The 25,626-nt window shown below is 40.5% G+C and overlaps 2 protein-coding genes across 4 annotated transcripts in view; one reads left to right on the top strand and one right to left on the bottom strand.

Annotated features, from left to right (window-relative positions):
• lpar1 (lysophosphatidic acid receptor 1) overlaps positions 1-15,667 on the bottom strand; it is a 51,196-nt gene extending 35,529 nt beyond the window's left edge. Inside the window, exons 1-2 of one of the 3 annotated variants that reach the window (XM_061801240.1) lie at positions 15,322-15,667; positions 15,093-15,234 (exon numbers count right to left, since the gene is read on the bottom strand). The gene's annotated coding sequence lies outside the window, so the exon portion shown is untranslated. The remainder of the gene's footprint in view (positions 1-15,092; positions 15,235-15,321) is intronic. The other 2 variants (XM_061801239.1, XM_061801237.1) reach the window with 2 other exon arrangements.
• A 3,064-nt stretch (positions 15,668-18,731) lies between these two features.
• stbd1 (starch binding domain 1) lies at positions 18,732-25,264 on the top strand. The gene is made up of 3 exons (XM_061802008.1): positions 18,732-19,422; positions 21,469-21,836; positions 22,076-25,264. Exons 1-3 carry the CDS (start codon positions 19,143-19,145, stop codon positions 24,296-24,298), a joined length of 2,871 nt encoding a protein of 956 aa, XP_061657992.1. The 5' UTR covers positions 18,732-19,142; the 3' UTR covers positions 24,299-25,264.
• Positions 25,265-25,626: the final 362 nt, after the last annotated feature.

Here is a 25,626-nt window from a genome sequence, read left to right as displayed (position 1 = left end):
CTGCTGGTGCCTGTATTTGTGATACTGCTCATTTTCTAATGGACTGCTGTCGGCACTTTACAGCCTGTTGTGAAATCACCATCAAAGGTTTGTCGTCACAGCCGGGCTGCAGGTTTATTGTTGACTCATAATTCTCAATCATGTTTTTTTTTCTTGTAAAGAGATGCTCATTTGTTTCCATACTTGTCACTTTGTTGACTGAAAAGCCATTTGGAAATAAAATACTAATTGACAACTCCATCTGATTTTTAGCGATGCATTTTTCTACTATCCAAATAACAAACAAATATCTTACAACAGATTTAGCAGCACTAAACTAATATTTATCCATCCATCTGTTCATTTTACAGGCATGCTGGAGCCTATTCCAGCTAACTCTGGCTGAGAGGCGGGGTACCCAGTAAACAGGTCACCAACCAATCCCAGACCACATACAAACAACCATATAACCATAGAACAACACAACCACACTCAGATTCACACCAACGGGCAATTTAGAGTCTTCAGTCAACCTATCACAGTGATTTTGGGGATGTGGGAAGAAACCAGAGTACCCAGAGCAAACCCACACAGGCACAGGGACTACGTTCAAACTCCAAAAAAGGAGTGCCCAGGTTTTGAGATATGTTAACCAGTCATCCACTGTGCCGCCACATCTTAACCAAGCTCATCTTATCTGAGGTCAAAAACTAAATTCCTGAATGATGAGTAGCAGTTCCATTTTTTTTTTTTAAGTTTAGTTTTGTTCTGTCAAGGCCTACTTAAGCAATTTGTGATTATTGTTGTATGTTACGCCAATATTACTGAGAGCGTTTTAATGATGCAGCGATAAATATAATCCTCCCTGCATACCAGTTTTTCCAGCTCCTTTGAACACCTTATCATGAGATATTTCAATAGCTTCTTTTTTCCTCCCTTTGAAAAAATTTCCTAGCAGGTTCAGTCTTTTTTCACTTCTGTTGCATCAAAATTACCGTATTTGTCCTTCACTGACCCAAAAGGCTTGCTTATATTTTATTTAAAGGCCAAATGACTGCATCATTTTCTGTGGCGTAACTTAGTTAAACTGTAACTTTAATAAGAGGACTGTGCACTGTTGTCTGCTGTAGTTTTATACTGTAGACGGAAAGGGACTGGTTGCTAAAATGCTAGCGCACCATCCAGTCGATGAGTGTGGAAAAAGCATTAACATGTTACAGAGGGGGCTTTTCTTTGCACATCTAAGCTCAGGTTCACATCAGGAACCAATTACTTCCAAGTACTGGCCTCATAAAGCAGCTGAAGAAAGAATCACCCCCCACCTCCTCTGTGTCCCACATCTCTTCTTCTCTCTCTCCTGGCCCAGTAGCTCCATCCTTCTCTTTCCCTCTTCCCTCTATTCCTCCCTCCATCTTTTTTCCCATTTTCATGCATCATGCAGGCACCTCAGCTCTTTTTGCTAACCCTCCTTTTCCTTCCTGTCTCTATATCCTCACGCTCTTTTCTCCCCCACCCTTTCCTGCCAAACCTACCTTACTTTTTAAAAGCTCTCGTCGATGCATTCCTCCTGTTTCCTCCCCGCCTCCACTGATCTCTCTGCACCCTCTTTCAAGTATTTTTCCACTCCCTGTTTTTTCTTATTCAACGTTTATTCCCTCCAACTATGACTGCCACACCATTCCCACAACTCCCTTTACCTTGTTTTCTTGCTTACTGTGCACAATTTAAGAAAAAACACAAGATAATGTTTCTCTATGAAGAAAAATACACCTTGGCCTGTGAGCTGAGACTGAGATTCAGCACATTTTTGTCTGGTCTTGAGTATCTTTGTTGGAGAAATGGAACCTATCATGATGCATTAATTCTGATTTTGTTTCCAGACATGTACTCATTATTTATGTGGAATTTTCAACAAATAATAAATAAATAATAATAAAAAACAAAGATAATTTCACATTCCACCTGTCAACTACACGCATCAACTATTCAGAATGCACACAGTAGCCGAATGTTCTGGTTTAAAGCCTTGTGGTCCAGTACAGTGTAAACACACCACTCAGTTGCATGCTTATGGTAACCCTCACACTATTTATACTTTCTTCTCTTTGCACATTGTGTCCTTTGTCCAAAAACCACTGTTATCATTTGTGATCATCTTTTGCTTCCTGCATCTGTCTTCCTTTCAACGCTTTTTTCCCCAGCAGCTAAATTTAATTCATTTATTTTAATCAGATTTTACCAGTGTCAATCAACATTGTTTCCACTCTTATCCACATCTTTTCCTTATCTATAGCCTCTTGACCACTGTACTTTGTGAAGGTTTCCCATGGTTACAAAGAGTAAATAAAACGTTGTGTCAATTACTCGAGGCTATAAATGTGCTCTCCTAGAGACCCAAACATGTCTTGCCATTCATCCATTTTCCAATAGTGCTTGTCCTGTCTAGGGTCACAGGTGAACTGCAACCTATCCCAGCTGACTTTGAACAAGCAGAAAGGTACCCCATTGTGCAGGGCACATATCTGCATTAACAACCAACCATTCACAATTTAATTACTAGCTTCGGGCAAAATAGGGTCTTCAATGAACCTCCCAAGCTTGTTTTGGAAATGTGTGTGGAAGCCAGAATACCATAAGAAATGCTACGCAAGCATGAAGTGAATTTGACAAACAACATACAGTATGGCTTGGAATTGGAACCTCAGAACTGTGAGGAAGATGTGGAAGTAAGGAGGTCACTGTGCTCTTACTAGTGATAGACATGTAATTATTCATAAAGAGTAATGGGCATTATATTTTCATTAGCCTTGAATTAAAAAAAGCCTTTGAGTATAACAGCAAGTAAGCCAATAAAACTTGGAACTTGTATTCGGGCCTGGCTCTAAGATTGTAAAATGGCAATGATGGTAAGAATGAACGTGACTTACATTATGAGTACAGACCTCCCCTTCACTACAGCTTTGAATCTTTGCAACTGTATTTTCACTGTTCTGTTCCTCATTAACAGATATCATCACTCACTCTGACCCTCACCAATTGGCCGGACGGTCAGGAAATGGAAAGAAGCAGAACAGTGAGAAAACAAACACTGCAAGAGATATTAACTTTATCTTTAATATTAACAGATTATTTTTTGCTGGCAACAAAAAGGATCTTCCATTTGCGGAAGACAAAGTGAGAATCCATCTGATGCTAACAGGTCTGGAAAGAAGTCATATTGTATGTAATTGTGATTACTAATGGCCTCCACAAAAGCATAGATGCATGAGGGCAAGGATCTAAACTGGGATAAGTATTGGAAATGGATTAATGTTGGCATCAAAGACCAGATTCGTTCCACTTTTTGGCATTACAGTCTGCTTGCATTGGGCCGGATGAACCTAAACCTACATTATGGTATTGCATGTTGGAATATTTTTCATGTACACAAACTTGTTGTTGGACTCGTGAATATATGTACCAGATTTCAAATGTTTGAAAATTAGTTGAAAGGTCTTCAAACAACCACAACACTGAATTGTTGTATGCCTGACTCTCTTTGGCCCTTTATGGCTCCCCACATAATTCTCCATTTATTTCAAAATAATGTGTGAAAGCACAAATTATTTGCTTTTTCACGTTTTACACATTCCTTGCACATTTTACCATTGAAAAGATTTACTTTAATTTCAAGTAGACATGAAATGGTATGAAAAGCACACAATATTGTCTGCTGGATATTTCCAGAATCTTAAATTGTTTCAGTTTTTCATGCCTATTTCTGTAAAGGCTGAGTCGGCGTCAGACATATGATCCTGAACACAAAACATGTCTCAATTTCTTGTGAATGTGCACACTCTCCTCATTATGAAAAGAGATAAACACATTAATGTCTGCTCTTACAAGCGCACACAGTCTCTCCTGAAGGCACCAAAACAGGGAGACATTCTTGGATAAAAATCTATTTGTTTTAATAGTTGAGGGGAGGATGTGGATCGACCACCCGTTGTGATGCTGTGCTGAATGTTGTGGTTCGCAAGCACAGAAAATCCTCGTTAGACAATCTTCTCCAAAGAGTTTGAGCTAAAACCACACAGGGACTTGCCTTTGAAATTTCATAATCATAGTAATTGAAGTAGCATGCTGAACAAAGAGACAAACTAACAGTCAATCTGTTAGCAGTGTTGCTCCCTTGCTAAGCTGCAATATACTCTACCATAGAAAACACATGCGAAATACAATGGCTACTTGTTCAAATCTAAAAAAAATTGTTTACAAAACCAACTGCTTCTCTGCAGTACATTCCATAATCCCTAAATAACAATATTATTCTCACTAGTTTGTTTTTTTTTGTTTCATTTTTAATATTTTATCTTTGGTTACAGTTGCAGACCTTCCTCTTTTTTATTATTATTATTGTAAATGTGTACAGTTGCACTGAAACATTTACAGATCCCATGTTAACTATATTTGTGGACAGCATTTACAATTGTACAGTAGTTTTCAATGAAATGACAAAACAAAAGCAAATTAAATACCTTTATGGAACTAATTCTCCAATTGGCCATTTTTTTAAGTGGCATACAAAGTATAAAACTAATCTAACAGGAAAATTTGACACTCAGTACTGTAAGAATACATCATCACGCACTATAAGAAGGCAAGCTCAGTTGCTCTTATATTTATTGACAATTGGTATAGTTAGATTGTTTTATATTTATGACCCGAAGTGTGTTTCATGTGCGTCAAGTGTAATTATGACTACCACTGTGTTAGCATAGGTTAGCAACTACAGTACCTTCTAAATCGCATGCAAATTTGGGTTACATTGCTTCTCTATCTATCTATTATCTATCTATCTATCTCTATCTATCTATCTATCTATCTATCTATCTATCTATCTATCTATTATCTATCTATCTATCTATCTATCTATCTATCTATCTATCTATCTAACGTAGCTGAGTCCAGATTTGTATTTGCAATGATAACCTGGTTTTGCAGATGGCAGAGTGTAAAAAATGCAAAATAAAAACAAATATGGATATCAGGATAATATTTACACTGCTTGACATTAGTGAGGTAAAATGGTACAGCACAATGGGTGGATGGAAGGCTTTATCTTGGGCTTCTAGGCTAATGAATGGTATTTTCTATTTTATCTGACTGTCCGAAAAACAGCACAGACCAAAGCAGTTTGGTTTCTTTGTTTTTTTTTACTGTATGCATAGAAAGTACTAAGTAATTTAACTTAGCAGTATGTTTACAATGTCGTCTGTACAGATGGAAATATAATATGCGTGTGTGTGTGTGTGCCCGCGAGCGCATGTGTTTCCACCGTTTCATGCTTAACGTGAATTGGATGGAGACGAAACTCTGGAGAGACATGAGGTTACAGCTGGAGAGTCACTTGAAGCAGCGGTAATTAATACACACACACATGCTCACACATGCGCTCACCCACACAGACTCACACACATGACCTGTGAACGAAACACACGCCTAATTCCTTTGGCAGAATCTTCAGAGGGGATCAATGAAAGAGAGAAGAGACAGATGGAAAGAGCAAAAGCTTGATTGAAAAGAGAGGATGTGTAGTCTTGAAAGACAACAAATGGAGGGTGTGGAAGGGAGAGGGATAAAATGGGTGGGGGGAGGAAATGGTCCCAGCCCATTGAGGTAAAAGGATCCCTTGTCTATTTCAACAAAGTCGCATTTCAGCTCAACTTGGGACCTTTTCACTTAGATCCGACCGTGTCAGAGATTGTCATTATATAATGACCCCTTAAATGAGTGTGGTGCCATGGACTAATATGTAATATGATTACCATTTCAAGTGACAGCTGTCACTTAGCTCTAAAGTAAGCTACACTGAATTCATCCACAGATGGTCTCAGCCGTTTTGATTTTGCGCAGAGAAGAGACCTAAAGACAGGACCTTCGATGGTGTGAGTCTTACCAGACATGATCAAGAAAGCCCATCTTGCCCTCAAACTAAGTGAACCATCACGATAATGTTCCAGTCAGAGATGGATGCCCTTATTGGTTACAACAAAACAAAGAACCAAATGTTCCTTTCTCAGACACATTAGTGAGATGACGAAAATGAATGCACTCAACAATGCAACTTGTTCCACTAATTAAAATATCATACGTGGGATTTGCAGGACATTTTGATGCACTTCTTCTTCCTCCTTTCTTGCACTTTCTCAGCTGTGGGATCAAATAAGTCTTCTTCCTCTATCATAATGAGCCAGCTCAATTTTTTTGCAGAGCGTACTGTACACATAGAAAGTGCCAGAGCAATGACAAACAACAACTAGGGTGCCTCGCAGTTATGTGAACACATAAGCACACACATTTAAAGGAACATAAAGATAGTTATATGGCTCAAAACCCCTCTAACGTGAACTATGCCAACCATTAGCTATAACAAGCATGAGAGCTGTTTGTTTGCACTCTCACAGGGCCGCCATTTGAATTATTCATGCGCATGCGGGCAGCGGACCACCGCGCAGGCGTAGAACAAATCAACCCGAAATGTACCCGAAATGGAACTGCATGTGCATCGGTGGTCTATGTGCAGTTTGTAAACTCTCAATGTGGAAAGTTTTAATTAGCCTTTACCAATACACTGGAGCATCGACTGTAAGTCACTTTGGACCCAACTTATGAAGAACCCCAAAAGTGGGATCTGAATTGCATGTTCACATGAGCATAGTGTGCATGCTGTTAGTGGGCGTCTTGTGTGTGATTTACTAAGATTTTGGCATGAGTGGAAAAAAAGGTGAGGACTGCCTAATGAATGAAGGTGTTAGCTCTGGTGCTTTTCACCATGGACAATGGAGGTACTGTAAGTGGACAATAGTGGGCACTATGCAGAATAGTGTAAGAGCACACTGATGCAAAATTAAGTTTCTATAGATGAAATTGGAAATGTGAGAAACCAAAACTGGGAATCTAAACGGAAAATGAGCAATGTTTTGTGTTTGTGTGAAGAGCCTCACTTCAGTCATGAAACAACTTAAATGTAAGTAATTTTTGGTTTTATGCATTTAAATAATAGGAGTTACTTTGCTTTTTTTCAAACTTCTACAACGGTTACAAATGTTTAAATTGTACTGAAATTATAAATGTCATCCAAATGTGTTGTTAATGAATACTAGATAGTGTTCAAACTCTGTGCACTACAGGCAATACATCTGTACTTGTGAGGGTTCTGTCCCCCATGATGACTGACTGTGGGTTTGTGCATTGATGTGTGTGGTACCGGAGGTTTTGAGGTTGCTTTAACATGTGTTTTACAAGTAAGTCGGCATGCATGTAGCTCTGTGTGACATTATTTGTGGTATGTTAAGAATTTGAGGGAAGACACACACACACAAGCTGTTGTACTTTTTCATCAAAGTGGTGACATTGATCACACAACTTCAATAAAAAGGTCAAGCGCAGAGGATCACCCACCGTCAAAGCAGGGATCAGAATATCACTGACGTATGGGTGTGTGAGGGTGATGCAATGAAAGTGTGAGACTGAGAGCATCTGTCTTAGTGTTTGTGTGTCACAACGTCAAAGGAGCATGTTGGCTCGGTCTTACATTGAGGTTTGGTTCACGCTCTCAGTGACCTTATCTGATATGTAAACCACATGATAAAAATCCAACAATTTTTATAAATTGGTATGGCTGCCACCACCAGACTGTATAACTTGTAATGAATATACTCTATATCTTATAATGAAAACCTTCCCTGAAGTGAAGAGAATGTCATCACAGTAAAAGACAATGATTACATTTCACATTCAAACTGGGGAACATAAGGCAAGGAAATATTGGCGGTGAGTGATGCATAAAGTACGGCTCGTGAAAATACACTACAGGGTTGTTGGCAACTATTAATAATGTGTTCTCGACTACCCTGAAGTGATAGCGGAAAAGGGAGCAGGGGTTGTAAAAACTGAGAGACAGTCAGGGAAAACAAAAGCACTGTGAGAAATATCAGTGTTCCAAGCCAAGGGTGTGCTTGGCGCCTTAGTGAGGCAGGGCCGCTTCAATGTATAGCCAGTTCTTAAAATAATACATGAACGGAAACACTCGTCAATCCATTTTGGTCATAGGTGACTGAAACATTTTGGAAAACCCTTCAATGAAAGTTATTCGGTAGGCCATTCAAAAAAGTTCAGATAAATCTATTAGCCACACACACTATCTCATCTGAAGATGGACGTGGCCAAAACTTTTGAAGTCAATTACTGCATGGTTGGAATTTTATAACGCTGCTTGTGTTTTGTCTACTGACAGCATGTGCAATTCAATCTCTTCATCCACCCATGTTTGAAAGGCTTTCTAACCACTTATCCAGTTCAGGTTGGTGTGGCTGTAGCCTATCCCAGCTGAATTTGGGAGAGGCGGTGCAATCCTTGGACTTTTTTTGTCGGAAAAATCGACGAGCACATAAAAAGGAGCAACTATTTAGACTCACGTTTGCAGTCATTGACAGTTTAGACTCAAATCAACTGATCAATCAATCAACATCCGTAGTGCTTCTCTGTATGTAGGCTTTTGTGTGAAACGAACATGCATGTATTTGGAATTTAGGAAGACAGAACACGAGATTTAAGATGGTCAGTTTTGCTTTATTATTTTTTTGTCCAGCAAGTGGAGAAGACAAAAAGCTATGCTTGTAAGTTCTTTGAGAGCTCCTTTCCTTTTCTCAATCTACAGTTGTGAAGCAACGCTTAAGCCGTCACATAAATGCAATTTTCTGGTGCTCTGACCCTGACTCCTTATATCACTGGTTCAATCTCAGGTCAACACGAAAGCACATTTTGTCCCCTTCTCGCAAACTCATTTGGTACTGTTTCTTTCCATGTCTCTTAGGTGTTGGTTCAAAAGAGCTTTTGATTTTAAAAAATGATTGTCTTAGTCCCAACTCTTGATACCTGAAATCTTTACTCTTCAAAGGGTAGATGAAGTGTTTTAATATTTGACCAGAATTTGACTCCTCCATAATATAAGAGACTGTATTCCATTTCAAATTGGTATGAATGGATGTTCTTTTTGTATTCACCAGCTATCTGCGTCATTTTAGGAAGTACTTAATGGGGTTCAGGACCGATGTAATCAGATATCTGGCCAGTGTAAAATGAGTCAAAGCACATAAGAATATGGAGCCTTGTGTTAGTTAAATGTACACAATGGTGACAATTTAGCCATCTCAAGGTTTACTACAGAAATGAGGCGTAGCAAATGCAATTCCTATAACAAATGTTGTCAACTGGGATGGTCTCTTTGAGGGCATTTGTGGCATGTCCAGTTGGTAGGATCCCAATGACAAGTGACGCCCAGATGGTATGATTGCAATGGGATACGTGGGAGGGACACAGGCCATCTTCTGAAAGTGAGTGGGAGTATGACAGCATGTGCTATCACTTTGGTTGTGCTTGGGACACAGCAATGATGCTAAAGAGCCTGACCCTGTTTCTGGTCAGTTTACCGGTACCTAAAATTTTCTTTTTTTCAGGTTCAAATCTGCATGGAGGATACTACTTTTCAGACTTCTATGAAAACCTAAATCAACCGTATGCTATGTAACATTTGCCATTCTATCAACCGTATGCTATGTAACATTTGCCTTTCTATTATAAAACATTTTATTTGAAAGTCAACAAGAACAAAAAAAATACTGTTTGTCTCTCATTGGTTTTAGTGTTCCTCTTCGTTGTTGAATTACAATAATTGGCAGGTTAGAATCTGCTACGGTGTGCCACTATTTAAGTTGCTATCTTCTTCTCACTCACACCCTTGGTGGAATTGTTAACTAGTTCAGCTTTCTGTTCAACATGACATGGCTGAATTGAACTATAACACTTTATGCAAAAGTGGCCAACAATCAATTTTCCATTGTAGCGATTCCAAGTTAACAGTGACTACACCCACTTCATATATGGAGTATACACTACATTTCTTTTTTTAACGATTTTAATCCATAAGGTTAAATCCCAAATCATCAAAAGCTTGCAAGATAAGTTAACTGATGTCTCTAAATTGTCTATACGTGGAACTAATAATGTGAATAGTTGTCTGTATGTGCCCTTCAACTGACAATAAGTACATGGTACACCCCACCTCTCGCCCAAAAATCAGCTAGGACAGGCTCCGGCTCAACCCAAATGAGGACAGGCCCATCGCCGCAAGAGTGACTAAAACACTGCTCGTGCCTCCAGTGTGAGTACATGTGCCATGAGGTCACCAAAATGATGCAGTTGATGTTTGGGCGTTGTGATGACAGCGATTGCGTCATTATGATCACGACTCCGCTTCCACTTAATCTCCGTTTCTTCTCCTGGTTCAGGGTGAAACTAACTGCTGCTTTCCTTTAATTGATAACGTATCCAGTATAAACACGATATGACTTCACCCTCGACGGGCTCTTCCAAGTCAGAGAAACATAATTTTGTCACAACTGACATTATACTGGATAAAGAGACTGAGAAAATGAGAGACCGGGAAGATCCCTTTATGAGTGAAAAAACAGCTCTTTGGAAACACGATTTCCTGTGGAAACAGTGATGTGATGACAGCCTTTCTTGTGCATACACACAGGCACACACAATAGTATTGTGTGTTTAAATTAGACTTCTTAACCATGATCACAATTGAAAACCCCACTCATTCCAATTGAGATGGTGGTTCAACAGTTCAAGACACGATCCTGAGTTCACATGCACAACCATGAAATTCTGATTCTTAAAGATTTTATTTTTTTTAATTAGATTCTTTTAAAATTAGATGTACTTTACACCGAATAAACACACACCACAGCTAACAAGCCAACTAGAAAAGTTCGACTCACTGGTGATGTGACCGCGAGCCAAATTGGCGCTCGTTCCATGGCATGCAAACTCACTCACAATGAGTTTACAAAGTTTACATGGTCCTGCCTTGATTTGGTGATGAAGTCCAACCATTGCACAAGAGCAAAACCTCAGATTTTCTCCCATGTCCTCGGCATTGTCTTTACACGTGATGAGTGAGTAACAAAGAAAACATGACCCCTCGTCTTGACAGTATCAGTGACTCACCAACTTTACGCACAGAGACAAATAGATATTCTGAAAACAGATTTTCATGCAACTCAAGGGCCTCTGCCTCGACACTCAATGAAAATGGAAGAAAATCCCTGACCTTCATTTATGACCCCGTCCCCGTAATGTTAACGCTGTCAATTGGAGTCCACCTGTCTTTTGACAAATGTACGTATACACAGGCCTGATTATCTGATGTCTCTCAAGGCCATCTTGACTTTTCTTTGCTGAAAAGGAGACAATGCTTTTTGGTTTTGAAAGCCTTGTAAAGCAAAGGTTTATAGTACTGCTTCCTACAAACAAATCACTCTTTTACAAGTAGAATATTCCACAGAAAAGGGGAAAGAAAATATCATAGCAGTAGTAATTGTGGTTTAAGCGGCATATCACAATAAGATCGTGCCCCAAGTGGAGGAGTTTAAGTATCTTGGGGTCTTGTTCACGAGTGAGGGAAGAATGTAGCAGGAGATCGACAGACGGATCCTACCCTCACCTATGGGCACGAGCTGTGGGTGACCAAAAGAACAAGTGGCCAAAATTAGTTTCCTCTGCAGGGTGTCCGGCTCTCCCTTTGAGATAGGGTGAGAAGCTCGGTCACCCGGGAGGTGCTCAGTGTCGAGCCGCTGCTCCTCCGCATTGAGAGGAGCTGGATGAGGTGGCTGGGGCATCTGATTCGGATGCCTCCCTGGTGAGGTGTTCCGGGCATGTCCCACCTGTAAGAGACCCCGGGGATGACACAGGACATGCTGGAGAGACTATGTCTCTTGGCTGGCTTGGGGAAGCCTCGGGATCCCTCCAGAAGAGCTGGAAGAAGTGGCTGGGGAAAGGGAAGTCTGGGTATCCCTGCTGAAGCTACTTCCCCGTGACCCTAAATGGAAAACCGTTAGAAAATGGATGGATGTATCACAAGAAAAGAAAAACAAGTGCTAAAAGTTATTACGCATAAAGTACATACATTTCTTCTAGATTGTCTATATACAGTCCAAATAATTATCCCTTTGCAGCTTTCTAGCAAAACATTTTTAAAAATTTGTGATTATAATTTATTTTGTACTTCCCCTCACACATGTCCTCTGTTATTCTCCAAAGGCCTTGTATTTCCTCAAATATTTTTCTCATGTCTCGCTTTCTTTGGTTTGTTTCTCTTTAGGCTTAGACATCTGTGATCCCTCTTATCTTTTATTCTCCTAATGGGTCATGCTTCTATAAACAAACACACACACACACAGACACAGAACCCGAGTTCTGCACTCCATGTTAGTGACTTTTATGACATTCATGCAACATACAGCAGGCGTTTCTCAACCAAGACGCGGCTCACATGACAACAGGTTGACCCTGAAACCCCTTGGGAAATGGAAAGAAAAATACTGGTCCTTTGCATTGTTATTCCTTGTTGTCAGTAAGTGGTCTTTTAATCATCATCTTTTTAAGACAATATTGATTTAGAAATAAAGTGTTAGTCTTGGACAAAATTTATTTCTATAGTCCTTATCCAACAAGGTACACCCTGACCTGGTTGGCACTCAATGATAAGGGTTTTAGCTAATCTGCAAGGACACGATTTCACAGTTCAAGTCCCGCTAAGGACAAAATATAAAAGTGGGAATGAGCAGTTGGCTACTGTTAAAGTGTTCTTGAGCAAGTTACCACCCCCCGTCAAGCTCAAGAGGAACAAGATTGTTTCCATGGCCCATTTACCCTGAAATCTACCGTTGTGTGCCTAAATATGTGCTTATGTGTGTCACAAAATATATAAACAACAGATAATTAACTGATTTTCACTTCTGGTATTATAATTTTTACAAATATTATGATCAAAATTAACTATTCATAATTATAGCTATGGGGAATTTTGACTCTTACAGGCTGAAAGACACGGTGGCTCAGCTGATAAAAGCCTTGGCCTCACAGTTCTGAGGTCCCGGGTTAAATCCCGGCTCCGCCTGTGTGGAGTTTGCATGTTCTCCCCGTGCATGCGTGGGTTTTCTCCCAGCACACCGGTTTCTTCCCACATCCCAAAAACATGCGACATTAATTGGACACTCTAAATTAACCCTAGGTGTGATTGTGAGTGCGACTGTTTGTCTCGATGTGCCTTGCGATTGGCTGGGAACCAGTTCAGGGTGTCCCCTGCCTCCTGCCTGTTGACAGCTGGGATAGGCCCCAGCTCTGCCCGTGACCCTTGTGTGGATAAGCAGCTATGAAAATGGATGGATGGACAAGCCGAAAGAAAGCTTTATACTAGCCCAAGATGCATTTTTTTGGAATGTAAGAGGAAACCCAGGCAAGGGCTCAACACAAGAAGGCTGGTGCCAAGATTTGACTCAAGAACGTCAGAACCGTGAGTCAGATGTACTGTAACCATTAAACCATTGTGCAGTCCCTGTCCAATACTTGAAAATGCAAAAGGAGGACAAAAATGATTATCAACAACAAAATTATTCCAGGTTTAGATCTAGGATTCTGTCTAGGTTTTCTAAAGAGTTTTGAGATAAAATTAGTTACACCTGGCTAGAAACATCCTCAGAGAGATGCTTCATAAGAAGGGAGTACAGTACTGCGGAGTCTGAATCTATAGGGAGTAAAGGAGGGGTAAACTAATGCTTTCAAAGGCACTGTTGACATTTTAAATTAACATTTTGTGTACTCTCTTGAGGTCCACTACTTATACTATATAGAAAGACAGTTTTTTTTATATTTTTTTAAATACTCCTCCCTGGCCCTCAAACATTTGCACACCTTCCCTCAACAGGTTCTTTCTGCATTTACTGCATAGTGACCTTAAAAAGCATAACTTTCACTGTAATGATGCAATGTGGCTATTGAGGGCACAGACTGTGATTGTTCTCTCTGGGTGTTAACGTTCGAAGCAGGAAGTGCACGCTCGGGTCACGGGGGGAATCTAGGCATGTTCAGTCTGCCCACATCTGTTCAAATAGCAGAGACCCTCAAAGTCACTCAGGAAATGTGTCTGTGCATGTGTCTGCGCGACAGAAGCCATTCTTTATGTGCGTGATTTATAAAAGTAATTGACATAACTGTAAAACACCCGCCCACAGTAAGTAACAGAGGGAGATTACTCATGTACCTGCTGCACTGGGAAGCACTGCAAGTAAAATAACTCACAAGCAGCCATGAACTTCAGGTCAGATGGATGACCTCTGACGTGGTCAACGTAGATGAAAAATGCAATCGGGTTCTTCGTCCAGCATCGAACAATAAAAATCCCTGAACATTTTGAGAATCATTTTAATTGTTAGAGACCGTTACCTGAAGACAATCGAAACTTATGACAATTTGACCTTGGAAACATGACATGATTGAAATTGTTCCACATTTAAAATAGTGGGTTTTGTTCAAAACGATGATCCATGATAGTCTGGAGCTTTGTTTTAACTGACACAGCTGTAGGACATTCAGTATTATTGATAATATTACAAGATACCCCCTGCCCTCTTCCCTGCAAAAAAACATCAACTAAAGAATGGAAAAATAACACTCCAATACATGAACAGATGGAACATTTAACAGAAAACAGAAGACAAAGACACCATGTCAAAGGAGCATCTGGATATATATATTTATAAAAATAAACTACAAAGCAGAAGGTTGCACGGAAAAGAAAACAGCTGGTTGCGATACAGTTTTAGTACTTAGTGGGTCCCACATGGTTTGTCAAGTTTTACCTTTTTTCACCGACTCTCGAAGATGAATATTGGTTTTACAGCGTTGGAATGCCGTGGTATTATTAAAACATTACCACAACAATTCGGATAGTACACTGGCTTGGAGAAAGAAATATTAGCTACAAACATCCCAGTTTATGGATATTTTATTATGAATGAAACACTAGTATACAATATATAAAATAGAAAATGTTGTTGCTGTAGGAAGAACCCATTTACAGTCACATTTAATTGTAATGTAGATCCAGAACTGCGGGGCTAGCATTGGAGCAAAGTTGTGCTTTTTAAAGAAGCATAACATTTGGAAACGGAATGTAGAAGAAACTAGAAAGAAATGTGGTGTGACGGTGAGTCACTAACCTGACTTCTCCACAGGCAGTGATGGCTTGACGATCCACTCAGTGATGGTCGTGTGAATGATTGTCTCAGACAAGACACCAATATTGGACCTGTGGTTGACTGGAAGCCGATTATCTGAAGTCGGTGGGTATAAACTTCAGCTCTACGAGCAAGCAAGGATAAACAATACAGAAAACAGTTGCATTGGTTGACAGAAAGAAATGTAGTATTGGTGAAGTGCAGCACATACAGACCAAAACTTTAGTATTTTTCTTTTCCTCCAACAGAAGTCAACAAAAGACAGATTATTGGATGTCTTTAAAAGATTACCCTGGGCGATTATCCTGTGGTGTGAGGTGTGCTCGGTGTAATTTGTCCTCCCAGATGATGATCTGCTTGGAAAATGATCAGGGCCAAAAATGGACAATGGTACTCTTCTTTGATATTTAGGATTATGATGTGACACACACTGCCAAACACTAAAAAAGGAGCAGCTGGCTGTGTTTTGTATTTTTAGAACATGTCTCCCAAGACATTCACCAAAATAAATACCATAAAGATTCTTCTTACTACTTTTTCTTCTTCTTTTTATTTGCCACCACTCTGGCTGCTATGTGGCTCTATGCTGCCTCTTATAGGTCAATATTGGCATTACAACAGACATCTGTTTTGAGTGAGGAGACTCATGATTATCAATGGCAATGTTGGTCCTCTTAAGTATGCCCTAAACTTTAAGAGCACTAGGAACACACACATTCCGCCCCCCTCACCCCTCACACCATGTGTGGGCTCTCTCACATATTTAAGTTGTTCAATATCTGTATGACTGTAAATTTGTAGAGTGAGTGTCAAGAGTTGCGGATATCAGCACACTTTAAATAAAAATCCTGGTCCAACTTTGGAAATGAATCATGAAAACAAGATGGAGGGGAATTGACTCATTTCGTTTTAAAGGATCTGCATTTCAGTCTTCAAAGAGGAGCGTAGAGGTTCCATGTGGTGAGTCAGTACCCGCTGCTTAACTGTGAGAACCGCTTTACATCCAAGCTGCGGGGAACCATGTCGACATGGCGGCCGTAACACCGTTAACATGTACAGGCACAGACATCACACACATGTAAACACATGAAGACGGCATCGTTAGGTTTTGTGATGGCAATAAATGATGTTCGCAACAAAACCCCATTGATTAATGCTCGATCACTGTGTCCTGGCTGTGATGACTTCAGCAGGGTGGAGAGAGCCAATGTAAGGGTAGGAGATATTTTTCAGGAAAATCGAGGCAGGAGGAGAAGAAAGAGGACATTAAAAAAAAGAAGTCCGTAAATGGTACAAGATGTCATCGGTGGCGCGGTGAAGCTCAGCATCTCGCAGGAGTGGCCCAGATGAAAGTGATGGATGCTGAGTGAATCACGGCAACACCCAAACGAATCGTGGGAGGATTTGACAGGATGGAAACGGGAAGGGAAAGATAGGGGACTGAGTCCAAGACTTGAGGAAGCGAAATGAAGAATGCAGAAGATTTCTACAAAAGAGGAACAGGAACACCTGCTGATATTTAACCGGGTATTTACCATGGAAAACAGACCTTTTGATGGCTTTAATAACTTGGAGACGCATAGTTGGGGTCTTGTAGTTAGCAATTCATATGACCAATGCTACAATTCATGCATTAGTCATGACTAATTTATCCCACCCGTGTATGTTTTTATAATCCCAAAAGGTAGCATAATCATTTCAGCTACAAGAGCAGACTGGATTTGAATTATACAACATTCCAAGAGAAGCACCAAGTGGAATACTAACATCTGGATCTTCTAAAAGTTAAAAGTAACTAAAAAGAAACGAGTCCTCCCCCCCAAAAAACAGAAACTGGTTCATTGTTTTTTTACTTATTTAAAAATGAAGCAGCAATGTGCATAAATAAATTACAAGATCGACAGTGAACTGCAACATAAAAAGTTCTTTTTAAATGCTAAAATTGTTCAACAAAATTATGAAACTAAATAAAGAATAAAATATGAAGCAAATACTTAACTTGTGATACCTGAAACAAAGTGACAAAAAATTGTTTAAAAAAACAAAAGATGAAGTTGAAAATTGGGTCTTAAAAGTGTAAAAATGTACAAAATATTTCATACAAAAACTATCAATATAAAACACTGTCATCCAAACATAGAATTTATGTTTTCTGTCTTGGCTCTCCCTCAAGATGGCAGACTCCGTTGACTGTGAACTGCTCTGGGGACCCCTTAGTGGTTGCAAGGCCTCAAGCAGATGCTAAATTCATTTAAGGCTCAGACTGCCCGCCCCACCACTACCCTCCAATAGCAACCATTTGACAATGTGCACATGTGTCCACTGTTCACACGAGAATTCATTTCCCAGTTGAAAGAATCCATGCTGTCTCGTGGTAGCTCGCGTGTCCTTCACCTTTGCAGTTGTTTGTTCACAATCGGGGTCAAAGTACAGCCAGCGAGGCGGGGGCTGGCTCCCTCCAATAGTATCCGCTTGCACTTGAGTATTTCAACACTTCTATAATCCTTAATCATTGAAATGTTTAATGTCTCCTTTGAAGCTCGTTTGTTACGTCACCATACCTCTGAAAATGAAAATAATTCACAATTCTGGCAGGTGCTGCCATGTTTATGAAGCAATCTGTGTATTGTTGGCAAAGGAAGGCAGTGACAGGCAGACAGGAGCCAGACCATAAGTTGACATTAAACAAGCAAGAAAAAGAAAACATTAATTCAATATCATTCATGCTGCTTTACTGCAAATGTCATTTAGCGTCAGGGGTCATGCCACACCTGATATGGCAGAGTTCTTTCCATGAAACTATAAACTAGTCACATAATCCTTACACAGTAGTGACGTAACATTTTTAAACTCTAATAATTGGATGGCTTGGTGTGTGTTTGCTTGAGACGAATCTTGTCAGTCTTGAAATCTTTTATTTCAATAAAGGTTTCAGGTGAGCTCAAAAACGTCCCATCTGATGTGGGGCGAGAGGTGGGCAAAAAAAAAAAGGACTACATGGTTGCCTCTGAAGACTAAATTGTCCATAGGTGTGATTTCAAATTTGAATACTTGCTTGCCCAAATGTGCCTAAACAGTCTTCGTGTCCAAAGTCATCCACTGATGGCCCGAATTAGAATTTAGCAGAGCGAACAAAATGATGGACGCTTAGTTAACATGGTTGGATGAATGGGTGGAATATGACATCTGGTGGCGGTTATAAAATACTATATTGTTTTCGTTTTCAATACAGAACATCTGCAGTAAATAAATAAAGTTATTAATATAAAGGACCTAAAGAGTCAAGATTAAACGGACTTTTGCATTTAGAACGTTTTTCTTGTCTTGTGCGCCTATACGAATGTTTGTTTCAGGCGTGAAGCTGGCCAAATTTGAGTTACATTATTTACGGTCATTGTCCACCAGATGGTAGTGTTACTCTATACTGACTGACGTTGAATTGCGTTGGTTGACAGTCTGGATACATTGATTTTTTTTTTTTTTTAATGTGAAATTCATTTAATAGGTTTAATTCATTTGCTGTACACTTTTTATCCGTTTGAAATCCATTTCAAAGAATATTTAGAAATCAATTTTACTACAGCTAAATGTCTAAGGACGACAATATAATTTCCACAAGGGCATATGTTCCTGCATTCTGTGCATGCAGTTTTTGAAATTTCATTGACGTGGGTCTTAGTAGTGGGTGGTGGTGGTGGTAGTAACGGGTGCAGAAATGTCGCCGAATCCTGGAATGACCTGGATACATTATTATGCATAGAGACAAAAGCAATGGCCATAGCAAAAAAAAAAAAAAAAATAGTACGTTCACTTTATGAAGTCATCATCGAATCGTGACTATAGGCTAAACCCGAACGTTGCACCTTATTTTTGAATGAGTGGCAGGGTCCTCGTGACGCCATCAGCCAATGAGCCGCACCTGCAGCCGTCTGCAGCAACAAGAGGTGCCCACGCGCCAGCCCCCCACAGCCACAAGCAGGCGCACGCCCACATCACACCACGTCACGTCACGCCTGAGCTTTCAAGCGGACGATGGCCTTCAAAGACGGCAACGGCGTGGCCGTGGAAAGACGCGTGGATCTGGCGTCCCTCTTCTGCATGATCGGCCGACACGGCCCCGCGGTGACTCTGGCCCTGTTCGCCATGGTGTCCGTGCTGGCGGGTCTGGTTATCTACCGAACCGTGACGGGGAGGAGGAGAAGGAGGAAGAAGGAGGCCAGCGACCGAGCAGAGGGAAGGAGCCCCCCGGCGGAAAGCGACGAGGGGGCTCCTCAAGCCGGGCGAGAACCGCAAGCGTGCGGGGCTTCAACAGGTAAGTGGACGCATTACGTCATCGTAGCGAACAGCACTTCGGACTTAGCTGGGTGAAAGATTGCGACTTCAGTAAAAGTTTTTCTCTCACAAAAATATTATCTGAATTAATTCATTAATGCCCTCCATTTGATTATTGAAAAAGCAAACCATTAAATATATATATATATATATATATATATATATATATATATATATACACACACTTTTTTTTATAATTGACCTTGACTCTTTTGCCAAAACATATATGTAAACATGATCCATAATTAGTTTAATATTTAAAGAATGAACCACCGAACTGCATGCATGGCCTGGCAATAATGCAGGGGTGCCCAAACTTTTTTTGATCTACTTTTCAAGAAGCCGACATCTTCCGATCTACCTACCGGCTGTAAATGATCTCGCACACTTTGTGTTGCTCAATGGATAGGATTCCAATGGCGTCAACACCATCCTTAGACCAATCGGATAAATTAAAAACAGAAGAAAAAAAAACTTCACACTTTACTCATCACCTGTGTTCTCTGATCTCTATGACACACAAGATGGCGTAAGTGGAAACCTATCCATAGTGCTTTCCCAACTGCTTACACTGTAATATGAATTTGTCAGGGACAGAGATCAGAATTGAATTTAAAAAAAAAAAAAAAAAAAAAAAAAAAAAAAGCAGCACAACTCGCTCACGTCGGTAACCTCATCCAGCTGCAGTAAGAGGCACATGCAGTCTGCGACGTCCTTCCAAAGTTTCTTGGTGAAATTTTCAGCCATAGCTTCATTGTTTCCTGCAAGGGTAGTTCTCGATAGCTCGTTTAGTATGTTTTAGGCTTTTTACTTGTTCCATCTCCCCCACTCATTTTTATACCCCTAAGTTTAGTTTTGATGGAGTGCACAGTTATGTGCAGTGACACATCAGAAAAAGCCAGAATGGATAGGTTTCCAATGAGGTCACCACCACCCTTAGACCAATCGGATAAATTAACGATGGAAAAAATCTTCAGGCTTCATCTATCACCTGTGTTCTTTGACCTCCATCACACACAAGATGGCGTAATCGGAAGCCTATCCATTGGTCAGTCAATAGACTCTACACGATCGATCGTACTGGGCAGACCTGAATCAAGCGGTTCAATTAAGTAATCTAATGACGGGCTTCTGATTTGATTTGATGATAAGCTGTCATTTTTTTTTTTTCCTCTTGTCAGCATTCATGCGATGAACCAACTCTACGGATCGAGAGCGATGCATTGGCACCGCAGCTATATGTCGCATCTCGGTTCTCTTGTGGTCTTTTCTGAACTACACAAAATATTTGTGACATTGAAGCATACATCTCTGGTCAAAAGCCTCCAACATGTGGATGCCAACTTGGCTTTCGGCCCAGTTGAATCTTTGATTGGCTTCCGCTGAGCTTTCTTGTCCTACGGAAAACAATGTAGTAAATGATTCTACGCTTGCCTGTACCTTGGCAAGAATAAAATTTGCAAATCTTTTTTGAGAACTGATCTGCAGAGAAGTTGGAAAGTCATTAAATATACCGACAGTTGCTAATCTGAGAGCACTGGCTGTGCCTTTAGTAGCTATCTATGCTTTATTTGTAAGTACTCTTAAAAATAAAATAGTCCAGCCCTGATGCAAACCTTTGATATAAAAATGTTCCCTTTGGTTAATTCAGGCCAGGGCATAGCACCAGATTGTAGGCCACAACTATACAGCAACTTTAAAAATATTCAGGGCGGGGGTCATATAGCGATTATTATTTGTTGATGGACCGCCAGTAGCTCCCTCAAATGCTCAGGGCCCTTGGCTAGTTGTTCCATTTGATAACCCTGAGTTCTAGCAAAGATGCATCAATTTACATTTGTAGTTATTCAAAAATGTATTATTTAATAATGTTCATTGTGTTTATGACCTTATTTTGCAGCGTGAAAAGGCAGCAATTTTAGAAAGTCCTATTACAACTCAGTAAGGTGTTCAGTGAGGTCTCACTGAACTGAAAGCAAAGTCATCCAGAGTACAAGTTCAATGTTCAATGTGTTTTATGTCACAGATGTTGATGTGATCAAAGAGGATGATGATGATCCCGCTGGGACTGTCCTCAAAGTAAGACATCGTGCAACTGCAGCTCCTGAGAAAAGTCCGTTAATCTGGGCATCTGACGTCCAAGAACCGTTGGACCAACATGCAACATCGCCACTTACGCAGCAAGTGGAGTCTGTGCCGTCGTCGTTCAGAGAAGCCAAAGTGTACTTGGAGGAGCCCAGTCAGTCTCTCCAAAGCATTGGGGCAGAAATACAAGAGGAGCCTACTACTGATTGCCACCTATATTCAACAGATGACTCATTCAGGGATGAAAGGATTTCAGAAGGCAGCCTGAAGGAGCCGGAGTCCATTCGGGATCAGATCTACCATGAAGAAGTAAGAGCTGGATTATCTTTTGTTGATTCATTTGAAATTGTCATTTCAACTTGGGCAGCATGCGCACATTGTCAATCAGGCCAAATCTAAGGCTTTTGCATTTCTTGCTATCAAAGTCAGCCAAGGTCCATTTTTATATATATATAAAATCAAAATGACAGTTTGAAATTCCAATGTAGTTACCAGGCAAATAAATAGTATCAGATGGCTTTTTAAGTTTAATTTGTTTTCTGATTCAGGTATACAATGCCGAAATCCAAGTAGACAAGGTTGTGACCACAGAAGAATTTAATTCCGACAACAAGAAAGCCAGACAAGAAGAGGAAACTTCTAAGACTTTGTCAAGTAACAAAGTGTGCTTTGAGAAAACCCATCCCATCAGAGATGTGGCTTATGAGAAACAAGATGACAAAATTGCAGCGGAAAGTAGAACAGTTGAGCTCAATATAGAAGGACATGTAATATCAGACAAGAGCCGAAAGGATGACTTTGAGGAAGTGATTCAACACCAAGACAGTGCCGACGAGTATGCATATTCATCTGATTGCTTTGCTACAGAAGAGGAAAAGAAACATGCAGTCATCAATGAAGAGCAGGAGACAGAGGATGACCGCAACAGTACTCAGTCACCACCATTGGATAATTCAGAAATCCAGGTTGAATGTGAAGAGGAACACAGCCTGACAAGCAACCAAGAGATGGACCTCCTTTCTCATGAGTGTGAGCTAGTAGAGGGCTGCAATATTGTTAGCAGCATGGAAGATGTCAGTTCAAGTATCCCACCTTTGGTTGATAATGACATCCTCGGCATCGCCTCTGAAGAAACCCCCCAAATTAACTCAGTTTCAGACATAACTAATGATCAACAAGCACAGAAAGAAGTTCCGACAGTGGAGGATGAACCTCCAATGCCATCAGATGACACTGAAAACCTCTCAGAAATGATTCAAAAAACGACAGTTACTACACAAGATGAGGTGCCCGTTGAACTCCACACTTTGTCTTCTGAAGAGCAACAAAATGTTCAAGAACTTGACCGCAATGCTTTGAAAACTACAAGCATTGCTTTTCTTCCTGACCTAACATGTGACATTGAAGCATCCATCTACAAAAACCACTATGGTGACAACACAGAGAACTCTACAGTTTTCGAACAACCCAGATTCGACTCTCTAGGTGACACAGATGCCAGCGATAACAACTTTCATGAGGACATTGCATCTTCCTCTCAAGACCAAGAAAATTATCACAAAGCTGACGATTTTTCTTTTATCGTCGCTGCTCCTGTCGTGAGCGAAGATACAATGACCCCACCCAAGCTTCAAATTACCCTACCGCTCTTTGAGCCGAGCGAGCGGACGGATAACAACATATGTGGTGGGGGAGAAGAAAGCGGCATTTCCAGCATGGCCGTCAGTCCTGAGTTGCTTGATCCTGGGATTAACTTTGACACCAATGGGATACCAGCGAAAGTTCACGAGTCAAAAGCTGAGGCGAAGCTGGAGCCTCAAACTTGCCTTTTTGTTGACGATGCAACTCTATCAGCTTTAGAGGACGACGCCATGGTGCATGAACGTCATCCAGTTCCATTGCCAGAGCAGCCCTGCAGTCAGATCATAGACTCTGCTTATGATGAGTCATCAGGAGCAAAGGAGGGCATGTTTGCCCATGTTATTGAAGACAAAAAAAGAGAGAGAGACCTGTTTACAGTACCGGTCCGAAGTGATGATTTGGAAAGACGGGCAGACATGAAAGTTGCTGTGGTTTCAGGTGTTAAGAAATTAGAATCTGTAGAAAACAAAGAGCCAAAGATGGAAAAAGATGACTGTGCCAAGACTGAAATAAATATCATGGAGGCAACTATGGACCATAATGAGTGGATCACAGATGGTAACCCGAACTTTCCTTGGATGAATCTCTCTCTGCCATCTTTTGGTGGTGAGAAGCACACGTCATCTGAGCTGCTTCACACTGAAGAATCCAACCACCCAAATGCAGAACCTCAATCAGTTCAAGTCAAACAAATCGATGGATGGGATTTTGAAGAAAACGTGAAAACCAAAAGCGTCAATGTGACGTTCCGCGTCCACTATCTGACCCGTTCACCGTTCCAGATATTGGCTGTAACAGGGAACCGGCTGGAGCTTGGGAGCTGGAAGGAGTTCATCCCTCTCGAGAGCGCCAAGGATGGATACTGGATGGGCGTGGTGAGGCTTCCTGCTGAGCACCATGTGCAGTGGAAGTTTGTGGTAGTGGAAAAGGGGGCGGTGTGTCGCTGGGAAGAATGTGGCAACCGGCTGCTCAATACGGATGTGGCGAAGACCTGCTCGTGCACAAATTGTGGGGATTTCTGTGAGAAGGGATGGGGAAATGATCACCAGGCTTGTTTTTATCTTGGCACTAAGTTAGAACTACTACATTACATTGAAATGGTAACTGTGTATGTTTTTATTGCAAAATAATGAAAAAAAATGTTTAAAAATATTATACAATGTTTTTAAATTTGGGGATTGGTCACAACAATTGTGGAAGCATACTCCCTTGGATGTCTGCTGAATCAGTTGTTGTCAGGGTAATGAGTGGGTCTTCGAAGGGTCTGGGTGGTGTCACACATACTTCACAATGTTGCGTTTGAATAAGATAACATTTTCACGCAAATAGGCTTCAGAATATTTAAGTTTACACCATTTTGATTTTTGACTTTCAAATGTTTCATCATGCACTGTCCAACAAGGTAATGTTATTGTACTGCATTTGTCTTTCTGTACAAATTAGCCACTCCCCACCTCCTCTTCCTCCCCCCCATTTGCCCATGTTTTTTTCGCATCCACATTGTGTTCTCAACATTTCTGCAAAAGTGTAGTAGATTTGCTCAGCTAAAGTATGATTGTACAAGGACTTTGCTGTTCTCATGGAGGCAAGACTATTTTCTAACATGGGTTTGTCCCCCCCCCCCCCAAAAAAAAAATGTAAATGATCAAGGTTATTTATAGTAGTCTCATGCAAAGGAAGTATCTGTGAATTATGCAATTAACTTTTTTTTTTCATGTGCAAGTTTAATTTGCAAGAGTTGTTTATACTGCTGGAATGTGTCCAGTATGGGATTGAACAAAAAGCAGAACAGTTTTATACTACCATGGTGATAAAAGCAATAACCAGTGTGCATCAAAAAACAGCGATTTGTAAACTCGAAGTGTGATGCTGATTTTTGACCGAATGCATGCCCCATCGTTGTAAACTAGTGCCTTGTTTAACATGTTTTTTGTTGTTGTTGTTTTTCCCCACGAGTGATTTCTTTTTTTTTTTTTTTTTTTTAAATGTATTCATTCTAAATATGCAATTTTGTGATGTTACTACTGGATGTACATAACTTTTCATCAATGGGAAATTTCACTCAATGCATTTATTAAAGGCCAGTTCTTTGAAGTTTCTCAGCAGTTTTTTATTTTTATTTTCCAAGCATGTTGACTAAAGGCATGCTTATGTGTGAATGGAGGTTTTTTTCCACATTTTTCAGAGAAAAATTGATTTCTGTGCATGCTGCGAAAAAATGCCTGGCGAGTCTGGACTTGCGTATTGTGGCGGTGCCACAAACATGCACCAACTGCTCGCTCAACCGCTTTGAGGAAAGGGGGGAAAAAAAAAAACACTTAAGTATCTACTTGCTGTCTTTGTGCTGTTTGGGAAGTAGTGTCCCTGCTGGTCAGAGTAAATATACACTTCACTGGAGGTGCTTTCTCAAGATCATGAAATCAAAGTGGCCACATTTCTATGACAATTGATCCCAGTT

The sequence above is a fragment of the Syngnathoides biaculeatus genome, chromosome 17, assembly GCF_019802595.1.
Source record: "Syngnathoides biaculeatus isolate LvHL_M chromosome 17, ASM1980259v1, whole genome shotgun sequence".
NCBI lineage: Eukaryota > Metazoa > Chordata > Actinopteri > Syngnathiformes > Syngnathidae > Syngnathoides > Syngnathoides biaculeatus.
This window is presented reverse-complemented; position numbering and strand designations above follow the sequence as displayed.